Source organism: Sciurus carolinensis, chromosome 17 (genome assembly GCF_902686445.1).
Source record: "Sciurus carolinensis chromosome 17, mSciCar1.2, whole genome shotgun sequence".
In the NCBI taxonomy this organism is placed as follows: Eukaryota; Metazoa; Chordata; class Mammalia; order Rodentia; family Sciuridae; genus Sciurus; species Sciurus carolinensis.
The window spans coordinates 56,841,178-56,853,365 of record NC_062229.1 but is presented as its reverse complement, the minus strand read 5'-3'; the positions used below and the strand labels follow the sequence as shown (position 1 = coordinate 56,853,365).

General features: G+C 44.2%; 1 protein-coding gene across 3 annotated transcripts in view; it reads left to right on the top strand.

The window, feature by feature from the left end:
* The window catches only part of Colq (collagen like tail subunit of asymmetric acetylcholinesterase), a 58,437-nt gene that overhangs the window by 36,505 nt on the left and 9,744 nt on the right, over positions 1–12,188 (top strand). For all 3 annotated transcript variants that reach the window (XM_047531485.1, XM_047531486.1, XM_047531484.1), the window contains 6 exons: positions 391–453; positions 925–951; positions 1,588–1,632; positions 1,822–1,857; positions 4,791–4,871; positions 9,776–9,881. In XM_047531485.1, coding sequence (XP_047387441.1) covers positions 391–453; positions 925–951; positions 1,588–1,632; positions 1,822–1,857; positions 4,791–4,871; positions 9,776–9,881 — 358 coding nt within the window. The remainder of the gene's footprint in view (positions 1–390; positions 454–924; positions 952–1,587; positions 1,633–1,821; positions 1,858–4,790; positions 4,872–9,775; positions 9,882–12,188) is intronic.

The following is a 12,188-nucleotide window of genomic DNA, read 5'->3' as shown; positions in this document are numbered from 1 at the left end:
TGCAAAGAACAAGGCAAACAAAGTTTTTTTGTGTGTTGACACTTTGTCTTCTGAGGCCCCATGCCCTCATGCTTTCTCCCCTATCCTCTCACAACCTTTTCTAGGAAAAGATCAAGTATCACCATTTACAACAGCTTAGTAAGTATTTAGTTGGGAGATCTGTTCTACCTTGGACATTTTCATTTTATATTTAATCTCATACCAGAATGAAAGGTGGAATATGGAGCCTTGGACCCCTAGGAGGGGGCAAGGGGTCATTTGGGGATCTCAGATTCACAATCCAACCCCAATGTTCCTAGTTCCATCCCAATCCTACCTAAGATTCTCTTAGTCCAGTTTCTCTAAGAAATGTCACCATGGGTCTTCTTTTCCTTTTTCTAATTCACACAGGGTGAAAAAGGTGACTTGGGCATGATGGGCTTGCCAGGGTCAAGAGGACCAATGGGCTCCAAGGTCAGTGTGTGGTCCAGATGAATATCCCCAGATCCTCTCAATAAGGCTCTAGAGCAGCTGCTGGCCTCAAAGATGGGAAGGGTGGAGTCACCATCCTGGGCTGCAGAATGTCACAGACATTAGGAAGCCAGTGGCGGGATGCTAGTCTTTACCAACCCTTTGGGGAACATCATGCCCTAGGTTCAGGGGCATAGGGATGCCATTCCTGCCATTCTCCTGACCTGTTAAGGTCAAACCTCTGGACCACAGATCAGATGAAAACCTATGTGGGATGAGGAAACCAATGTTCTTTTGAGGCCTGGTCCAAGCACAACCCTCTGAGACATCTTTGTGTTTACTGTTGCAACCCCACCAAAACTTGCAATGTGATATGGAGACCCCTAACACACATCCAGGGACTCCTCCCATTCTTGCACCACACCTGCAGGTCCTACAGAGATGATTTTAAATGCACTTTCTGCTTTCTCTTAGGGCTACCCTGGATCCAGAGGGGAAAAGGTCAGTGCTTGTCTCTGATGGCATCCCAGAACCTGTTCTGGGCTACACGATCCACAGTCGGTGGTGGGCAGAGGACAGGCCCAGGTCTCTCATTAGTCACTAACTACAGAAACCTTTCCTAGCTATTCCTCTGTCCTTTGTCAATGGCCTAAGGAGGAAGTGAGGGGCCTCCTGAAGCAGGATAAGGGGTAGTTCCCAGTGAAGGTACAGGCTCTGCATGTACAGCAGGTAATCAAGTCTGGTTTGGTAGAGAATGGACACAGTAAGCATGGAGATCCTGCAGGAAGGTGGCAGGTGTGTGTCCTTAGAGCAAACTTCCACCACCCAGCCTTCTCATCTGTCAAAACAAAACAAAAGCCAGAAGGAACCTGACAACAAACTTCCTATGGGGTAAGAAAGGATCTGGGACCCAAGATTTTTTGTGAGTTGTGCTTCATTATTCAAAAGGTTTTGGGGGTCCAAACAGAAGGTGATCACAAACCTTTCCTTTGCTGAGTGAACCACCTAACGTCTGTGAGCCTATGTCTTTGTAAAATGAGGGTGTTGACTTAGGGAGCTTTTCAGTTTGAAGTGCTTCAATCTCTACTCTACCCCTTGATATTAACTCATTGACTCTCTCCTGTGGTTTCCTCCTAGGGATCCAGAGGTGAAAGGGGTGACTTGGGTCCCAAAGGAGAAAAGGTAATAGCCAGTCCATAGAAATGATAAATTACAATGGAAGTAGCAGCCCCCCGCTCACACCACGTATAGAATGAATGATGGATGGGGCTGACAGCCCTCCATCTTAAAAAATGGCTGACCAGGCTCATCCATTGCCCTTTCAAGGGTTATTTCAGAGGTGATCATGATGTTTGTTGTTCTTTTTTACAGGGTTTCCCAGGATTTCCTGGAATGTTGGGGCAAAAAGTAAGTACCCTGAAATAGTGAAAATAGGTCTCGGTTAAAAATAAAACAAAAGGCTCTCCAAGCACAAGAGATCCCTGCCTCTTTGTCCATCATGGAAATCGAGTTTAACTGTGGAAGGTTCTGGTTTAGGGTGAAGAGCAAGTTTCCTTACACACTGAGGAGAGGATGGCAGGCAGGGTGGTCTGAGACCTCCCTCCAGTCAGTGGCAGGGAAACACATCCCATCAAGGTGGAGAGAGGTCCTTCTTTATTTTTCCCACTTCTTGGAAGACTGATGATGTTCAAAAGCAGGAACTTTGTGACAAGGAATTTACATTGGAGGTACAGTGGTCAAAGCCCCTCTTAGTCCACAGGTTTCAGGGCAAAGTATAGCCATTTTTAGTTTAATGTCTCTGCTGCCTAAACTTTTCTTCAGTCTTCTTCCAGGTGCACAGAATTATTTTATTGAATGAATAAATCTCTTTATTTAAAGAGATTTTATTTAAAAAGTGAAATATTTAGTGGTTATCTTGCTTGGGATAAGGTCTAATAAAAATGGAGTCAGGTTCAGGTAACTTAAAGAAAAGTTAGTTAGCAAGTAACAATAGAGTGGTGTGCAGATATAATGACAGTTGCAAAGGTAGCAAATGGTTGACAGATTTTTGAAAACTTTTGCTTAGGGTTAGGTCTGGTTGCAAACCCCAGTTGCTAAGGAATGAAGAGACAGAGGTGTATAAATGACCATTTAGAACAATTCCTAAGCTAACAATCATCCTGGATCCTCATGTTGTAAGGTACTGACACTGAAAACTTACTTTAACTTAAGTATCAGAGCACGATATTCTCCACACATGCAAATGGATGCTTTCTTAGTATTTTTAACTTTTTAAAGTTTACCTTAAGATATCATTTTCCAAACCTAAATAATTTTTATCTGACAGTATCTAGCCTGTAAAGCATATTTAAATGTTTTCATATTAACTGTGATTGTATCACCACCTTGAGTATCAGAAACTCTGTTCCTGCTACCCTAAATGGGGTGTTGCATTTTTAAAATTGTAATTGTATAAGTAATTTAAAGGAAACAGTAAAAAGGCAAATTTTTAATTTTACTTAAAAAGATTTAGCTTAGGTATTCATTTATTCATTAAGTGCAACAGTGAAAATCAAAGAATCATAAATTACTATAAAATTAAGCATGACAGCATTTCTGGCCTCTGCACCATTTACTAGACCTGGCGTTGAAAGAGTTGTCTTCCCTCCTTTGTGGCAGGCTGTTTTAAGACAGAGCTGATAAGATAACCATAATTAGGTCTTAGGAGAGAAATTAGATCAAAAAATTACTGGCTGCTTCCAGTTGATAAAGAGAAGGGCCACACTGCCTTCTGACAATCTCTTTAAAAAATTTATACTGTTTGTGCTGCTGTTTCCTCCCTGTCAAATAAGACCTCCCCTGACCTTCTCTGACCAGTCAACGGAAAATGGCACAACCATATAGAAGCCATCCTATCCCCTCATGCTCTGCAGAGAATGCTAAAGGATGCCACATGTTGGAAAGAATTCAAAGACTTAAAGAAAATTCTTGGTGATACAAGATGTTGGTGTCTTAAGAAGGGACAAATTCTTTGTATTGGCTGATCTGACAGATCATTCAGAGGTTTATGCTTGATCCTCACTGTATATTGGCCTCTCCTGGAATTTTCCATCATGTTATACCTCTCCTGACCCCCACCTGCAAAGGAGCTTGGGTGTCTGTTTTCTCTGAGTGGCTGAGGCCACTTCCCTGGGTCCTGGCTGTTAAAGAAACTCCTGTGGTTGTGATGTCTACTTGGTGGTGCATTGTATGAGAGTAACTGGAATAATGTGCCCTGTGAGTTCATGACCCCCCAAAATAGTTAAGTAGGACTGGACTCCTAGGAGAATGTGGAGAAGAAAGAAAGAAATTAAGATGAAGAAATGGACTTTGCAAAAGATTAGTCTTGTCCTATGAAATTTTGCACCTGGTGCATTTTGTTCTGATTGTTCAATATGTTATTTTCAATTAGGAATATCGTGTGTTTTCTGGGTCTTTTATAATAATTATATTGAATATTTGACCATACATTTGGAAACCTCCCCCCCAAAAAGTCTTCATCTAAATCAAAGTGAGCATGAACTCAAAGCAATGCTTATTAGAGAGTGAGAAACTCTATAATCTTAAATAAAAAACATCAGATGAGCAGAAACTCCCCAAAGGTGACAGGTGGCAAATGGTGTCCAATCATGAAAAAGCCCACAGGGCGGGTGTAGTGGTGCACTCCTGTAATCCCAGTGGCTTGGGAGGCTGAGGCAGGAGGATCACGAGTTCAAAGTCAGCCTCAGCATTTTAGTGAGGTCTTAAGCAACTCAGTGAGACCCTGTCTCTAAATAAAATGCAAAAGAAAGGCCTGGGGTTATGGCTCAGTGGTTAAGTGCCCCTTGGTTCAATCCCTAATACCGGAAGAAAAAAAAAGTCCACGGATTTGATTTTGTGATAAAAACAAACATCACAAAGCACTACATAAAATTTCAACTAAAAGTGAAGAAGTCTTTTCTCCAGGACAGTTTGTGTAGCATCAGGTACACAAATGACTGGAATGCAGAAGCCTCCCACTCAGGCTTTTCTGGATATGGTTTTTCCTCTCTCATTTAGCCACCAAAATGTCACACAGCCATCTCTCCCAGGAATGAAGTAACCCATACAGGGTTAGCTGCTTCAGCCCACTCAGGGCTGGCTTCTTCCCTTCTTTTTCTTTGGAAGATGTGTCAACCTTTTACACAACCTCGCCCCTCACCTAAGCTCCCAGGGCAGCCCATCTGGAAAAAAATTGAAATCATCTAGAGACTTCCCTCATGGTCAATGATTGGCTAGACCTGTCTGGATATGCCCACTCCACGCCCCCCAATTCCTCTCTCACTTCTCTTTCTTCTATCCAGGGTGAAATGGGTCCAAAGGGTGAACCTGGGATAGCAGGACACCGAGGACCCACAGGAAGACCAGGGAAACGTGGCAAGCAGGTAAGGATCCCAGGGTTTGCTGCCCCTCCTGAGGTCAGGGAGGCGGCATGGATCAGAGCTAATCCATTGCCCCAGTCTCCCGTGTCCCCTGGGGTGGTGGGCAGAAGCAGCAGCATTTCCAGGTACGTCAGGGTTCTCGGGCTAGCCACAGGCCCAATAGACAGCACAGGATGTGCCATGGATGCTGTACTCAAGATCAGGAACAGAGCCGTCTGCAGTCCACGGGAACAAGTCTATCTAGACCAAAGCAACTAGGAATGGGAGATAAAGTTATTTACCCAGAAAAGCTGCTTTTTGCCTCAGTGTCCCAGGCACAGAGTTTTAGAGAACAGCCTAGATTTCCCCCCACATTGAAAGGTCTTCTGGGTCTCAAGGATAGGTGGATTTTTCCCTACAGGGGCCCCCAATTTGTAAGCAGTCCTTTTTATTGGGTTTGTAGTGGTTGAGGGAAATTGTTCATTCTGAGTTCCCCTGGTCAGCGGCTCCTGCATTAAGCCATTCGATGTGACAGAAAAAGGAAAGAGGAGGACATATTTTCCGTGGCTGGCTCTAGAGTTATACTGAGGGTCTCAGAAAAACTTCTGGTCTTTTGCTAAAGGACAGCACATCTGAGAGATGCATCCCATTACTTTTTTGAATGTCATATTGTTGACTCTTTTTAATTTCAAAGACTTCTTAAATTCAGGTAAATAACCTTGATTTTAAATAGATTATATGAATGTATATACTTGCTTTATAATGTCAAGGATTATGTTAGAAGAAAAATATCATTTTGAACTTTATGAAAGTATTTTTGTTTTAATTTAGTTTTTAAAAATATTTTTAGTTGTTGATGGACACAATACCTTTTAATTTTATTTATTTATTTTTATGTGGTGCTGAGGACTGAACCCAGAGCCTCGCACATGCTAGGCAAGCGCTCTACCACTGAGTCACAACCCCAGCCCCTATTTTAGTTTTAATTAACAAGTAATTATATACATATATTTATTTATGGAGTACACTATGATGTTTCAATACATATAATCAATAAATTGTGCAATGATCAAATCATATCCATCACCTCAAATATGGTTTCTTTTGGTGATACATTTAGAATCCATTCAGTTTATTGGGTTTTTATCTCCCTTCTCTTTATAAATTTAACATATAATCATCACAGAAACTTAGAAAATTCAGAAAAATAAGCGGGAAATAATCTAAAGACCCAATACTCAAGCATATACACTATTGGTGGTGAAGATGTGATTTTCAAATATTTCTTTCCAGAATTATTTCTTTTTACAGTTTCAGGTTGTTTGTTTCTTACATATCCAAGGTATAGTTATTTTTTAACTATAAATTAATTTTTAACTTAAAAATCACAATATGTACAGTTTTTCTTGCCCCTGTAGATATTAATTAACATTTTAAAACATCTTTAATTTGTGCGTCATATGTTAGCACATGAATAAGCAATAGGTTGTTTGTACAAGAGAGACCTAACCAGGTGATAAAGATCCCTGAAAGGTGAATATCTTTGGGTTCAAAGCTTTTTCCATTCTTCTAATTATTTCCTGAGACCAGACCTGTAGTCCTCAAACTTTAGCTTACATCAGAATTACCTGTAACGGGAGGGGAGATTGAATACAGAATCCCAACCAGGTACAGTGGTATAATTCCAGGTTTGTCCCTCATTACACTGATATCTAGGGCTTATTTTCCAAAGACGATACAATCAACCTGGAATAGGCCATCAGTCGGATTTTTGTTGTTTTAAGCCTTTTTAATGTACAGCTAGGGTTCAGAATCAGTTCCACTATGAGGCTAATTGTGGTCTTCTCTGGGTAAATTTAGAAGTGACAGATGTTCCCATATGGATAATGCAGACCTCACAATAATTTTTGAAGTCACAACTTTCCAGTCTAATTTTTAAAGTGTTGTGATGGATAGCATGGCCATGGCTTCACCACGATGCCACAGACACTAATTTCCTTGAATCTAGACTCAGAAAAAGAAGAAGAAAATTGGAGAGAAATCTTTCATCACTTTCTTCCATACCAATGATTCCCATTCAGAATATTTTCTGCTTGGGATTCCAGACTTCCATCCTCGAGTTCTTTTCTTGGACCATGTTTGACTTCTCCTAGGAGAGTCAAAGCCAGAAAGGCTACTTCCTGACCCTGCTGACATAGATTCCATTGGAGTACTAGTAAGAGCTACACCAAAACCACATCTGGGAGCTCAGAGAAGCTAGGGGAATGAGCTCGTCCTTTCTAGAAGATGTTATCAACACCCCGAGTGTGCTTCAAGTCCTTGGTATCTTTTAGTGAGCTGACACTTGAGTTGTGAGCTTTGGTAGCTCACCAGGGGATGTCATTTTTGTCAGGAATTCACTTCCTAGCGCAGAGTCCTGTGTCTAGTGTTGATTGGACCAGCAGTGCTCAGAGCTTCTGGCGATTATTGTAATCCATCCAAAACCAGGAACAAAAAAATCCAGAAGGGATTTCAGACTAGAATTTCCAAATCAGAAGGACTTTAGAGACCACTTAATCCAATCTCTTCAAGGAAACTGAGGAGCAGGAAGGTGACATTGCTTGCCCAAGACCCCTCCACAATAGAATCGGTTGCAAAACCAGGATAAGCACTTAAGTCTGTCGCCCGGCTTTCCCCCATACATCTTCTCCCCAGCCCCTTCCTGCTTCAGGACTTGCCTTTGGGCAGGTCCAAGAAAGCAACAGTTGACTTTATCATAAAAACCTTCAATGAAGGACACACAACAACTTCCTTGAGAGCAATCTCCCAATTTTGTGGCAAATGAAGAATAAAGAAAGCTTTTCCTGGAAAGCTCAGCTCCATGAGTCGTACTGATAGAGACATGGCTCATTCTGAGCAGAAGACGCCTTCACAGCTGGTGTCAAAATCAGGAGCATCTCCAGCTCCTTCAAGCTGTGTACTTCCTGTGCTCTGAGCCAGCTGACCTGGCTGTTAGAAAAATAAGCTTTAACTGTGGCTATATTAAGCCAGTGTGACTTCCTTTGCCATTCTGGGACCCGTCTTGGTTACTGTTTGGAATGCTTCAGCTTGGCCCAAAGCTTAAGAACGCCTTCCATGAGGATGGAATTGGAAACAAACTGACCTCATGGTTCCCATTTTAAAGTTTAAGAACTCACCGGGCATTAGTGACAGGGCCCCCAGGGACAGGTCAACAAGGCAGCAAGTCACATGTCACCTTGTGATTGAAAAGGAGTCCCTGGTATGTGTGTTTCTCAGACTTAGAGAAGATTGTGTTTCATCAGGTGGGCACACTTGCCAAGGCACAATGTAGTGAGGAGAGCCAGGCCAAAGATGTCAAGTATCAGTCACTGTCCCCATCAGGCCTAGGGCAAAGGTAGTTAGCAAATTGCTCACACAAAGAGCCTAGAGCATACACCCGTTCTTGGGTAGGGGGCGGGGCTCAGTTCTAAGGGTCTCCTGAGGGGAAACTCAGAGCCTGCTCTCCGTCCCTGAAGCCCCCAGAGTAGGCAGAAAAGAGCACACTCCACTCCTAGTGGAACAGCTGTAGGTTTGTGTTACGCTTCTCTTTAAGAGAATCAGGCCAGGCGTGTTAGTGCACACCTGTAATCCCAGCTACTCTGGAGTCTGAGGCAGGAGGATGCCAAATTTCAGTTTAGCCTGGGTGATTTAGCAAGATCCTATCTCAAAATCAGAAAAAGAAAGGGCTGGGGGTGTAGCTCAGTGGTGGAGTGCCCCTGGGCTCAATCCCCAGCACCAGAAAGCAAAACAAAAAAAGATAAAGGAGAAGAAGAAAAGAAAAAGAAATCAGGATTTCTTTTACTGTGTGAAAAAAGATGAAACCAGGCCAATTGCCCGGATGATTACATGGATCCACATTGTGTGCAAACCACATTTTTCACCTTTGAGATATTTATTAACTTCACAAAAAACTTAACGTAGGTGGATAATCACTGGCCCAACTTTACAGAGCACAGAACTGGAGCACAGAACCACATGAGCTACCCAGGGTCCATGGTCAAGGTGAAAACTCTAGTTTTATAGATGGAGGGATCTCCCTCTTCTTTGTGTGGTTGGCATCTTTCTCCTCCCTTATCTGATCTGGGCAGGGGAGGTAATCACTAGATGCCAACCCACAGGGAGCTCAAGCCTCATGGGGAGACATTGATGCAATGACCACACAAATAATATGCATGCTGTGATCTGGGCTAAACACCATGGAAGAAATGGAGCATGTTAGGATTACCTATGCCAGGGGGATCCGAGTCCAGCTGGGAAGTCAGGGATGGGTTTGCTGCGACTTTGAGCTGAGAGCTAAAGGCAGAGGGAAGAGAAGAGGAGTCTGATGCAGAGAGAAGAGTTTTGAGAAGGGGTATAAGAGTCATAGTGCTCTTGAAGACCAAAAAATTAAAATATGGAACAGGACTAACAAGCCTGGCCATGCCCAATTTTATAAGCTGAAGGAAGGAGCTGGATCTTTATCCAGACAGCCCCAGGAAGCCAGTGAGGGGGAGGAGCTCTTAGATGACACAGCTCTCAGGTCCTGAGAAGCAGGCAGAAAGCCTGAATTCTAAGCCTCACTTGATATGAGGGAACTTTCATAAATCCCCTGCTCTCTTCTGAGTGTGGCTTTCCTAATCCATCCCAGGGGAGTGGGTTGGGCTAGTTCTGTTCAGCTCTCATGTTTCTGGGATAGAGCAAGAACCAAGGCCTGTAAACTCACAACTGTCACTATATATCTCAAATGCTACTTGCCCTGAGTCCTCTAAGAGCTTGGTGGTCCAAGACCTCTGGGCTTGCATCCTACCCTAAGCTCCTAAGTGCTAGGTGGTCCCTAATTTAGAGACAAATGGGGAAGGAAATTTGCCCTTCTACAGTATGATAACAGGCTGTGCCTTTCTCTCTGTCAGGGACAGAAGGGAGATAGTGGAGTTATGGGCCCACCTGGCAAGCCTGGGCCTTCTGGTCAACCTGGCCGTCCAGGCCCCCCGGGACCCCCAGGCCCCCCATCTGCAGGTAAGAGTTACACTGCTGGGCTTGATCTGCAGGGTGGCACTTCTGGCCAGCCTCCCCAAGAGGGGACAAAGCAATGCCCATAGAGCTCTGCCTTCTGTTTCAAGTTAGAAACTGCCAGAGGCACTTTAATATCCTGATCATTTCTCCACACTTTGGCTTATTCCATATTTATGCAAGAGTCATAAATGGCATTCTGGCTTTGTTTTAGTATTTTGGAAAACAAAGAGAGAAAAGACGCGGGGGCGGGGGACATTGTGATGTCATTTATACTGTCAGTGAAAAAGGCACATATTTTAGCAACCAACACCTTTTTCTAGAAGAAACATGTTTTGTGACTCCAAAACGTTCTCTTAAACACAGAAGCAGAAGTGGCATTGCAGATTTTCCTACCTTACACAGAGTTATGAGGGAGTCCTTGCTTATTTGCATTGGAGATAGGATGGAATCACTAAAAAGAAATCAAAAAAGTCTAAGAGGGCATAGGTACACTGCTACCTTGTTTTGCCTTGTTTGATTTGATCAGCTAAGACCTGTATGCTATTCCCCTGTCAGCTCCAAGTAAGGCCTCTCAGAACCCATCATCCCTACAGAAAGAGCAGACTTTTACAAAGAGCAGGATTATTGTCCCACTTTGATTCTTTCCCCTCACTCTAGGAGGCTCCTCAGAAAGGAAGTAACTCAAAGGAAGGCATAGGGAAGGGATATCAATCCAGAGAGATGGCCCACATCCTGCTTGGCTGCTGCCTATCACCCTGCTAGGGCCACCCCCCTGATTCATCCCACCTACCGGGTGCCATGGGGGGATGTGCAAGTGACTCAGCTACAGGCCCTGCCCTCAGGGAACTTGCCATCTAGCTGGATGTGGGGGACAGGTGGGGAGAGAAGAGTAGGAAATAGTTTAGAAGAGAGATCCCTCTGCCTGAGCCCAATTGGATAATCATCCAGACTTGGAACATAACCCCCTAGTAATTCCTAAGGGTATTTTTGAGAGTCTGATAAAAGTTGGTTTGGGCCAGGCACGATGGCACACACCTGTAATCCCAGTGGCTCAGGAGGCCAAGGCAGGAGGATCACAAGTTCAAAGCCAGCCTCAGCAATGAGACCCTGTCTCAAAATTTAAAAAAATAAAATGGACTGGGTATGTGGCTTAGTGGTTAAGGTTTCTTGGGTTAAATTCCCAGTACCAAAAAAATAAAAGTAGGTTTGGACCTACTTGGGGGAGGGGGTGCATACCTCCACCCAAGATTCTGAATCCCTGCTCTGAATCCATCTTGGTGTATTCCTGGGCTCCACAGACCACATGCTGAACAGTCTAACTAGTCCAGGACTCCCTTTATAAGAACCTTGAACCTCAGAGAGGAGTGACCTCCATAAAGTCACAGAGTTGCCAGGCGGCTACCCTTGTTCACAATCAGTCGGCTCCTGGGATCCCCACACAGCCTCTGGAGATTGTCCTACTGGTTCCTCTCTCTTTTCCAGATTCCTCTCTTGTCACCTGCTGCCAACACAGCAGCCAACAGAAGTGGAAAATTCTGGGAGTGGGGGGGATGGAGAGCAGGATCCAGCGGCTGCAGGGCATGCTGTCCATCCTTGCCCCCCAGAGTCTTCCACTTCTGTTGGCTGCTGTCGTGTGGTTCAGGTTGCTGTGCCCTTCAGTTCAGCCTGGCCGGAAGTAGGCAGGAGTAACAGATGCCCTCCGACAGCTGGGAGGAAACCAGCAGGGAAACTGCAGTGGTGGCAGCAGGCTCCTGCCAAGTCCTGTCCTGTCATGAAGTTACCGTAGGTGCTGGTGCCCTGCACAGTGGAGCGGGATGGGGACAGGGGGCAGAGTCGGAGAGGGTGGGAGCTTTTTAATTACCCCAGTTACAGGGAAAGAGGGTTGGGGGATGGGGAGGGAATACAGGCAAAGCGCCCTTCGGATGCAATTTGTGATGATTGAATTACAAATTTGGCTGAGTCTTTTCTGTACCCAGACAGGGTATAAGTGAATCAACATGGTACCTGGGGATTGCAGACTTCCTGAAAGCATCAGTACTCTTGGAGTTTGTCTTATGAATGGCACAGTGTTAGGTCAAACATGAGTTCAACCCTCAGCCCCACCACTAATTCACTAGCAAATTTCTGACTCTCTGAGGGCATGGTTCTGGAGAAGTCCTTGGGGGATCACAGAATCTTCTAGAAATTTGTTCCAATGCCACTCTTATACTCCTGGTCACAAAACATTCCCACCTCATTTTCCCCAGGTGCTTAACTACCCACAATATTCCTGGGCTAGTGGAGTCTCTGGCTCTTCTGAAAATATCAGAA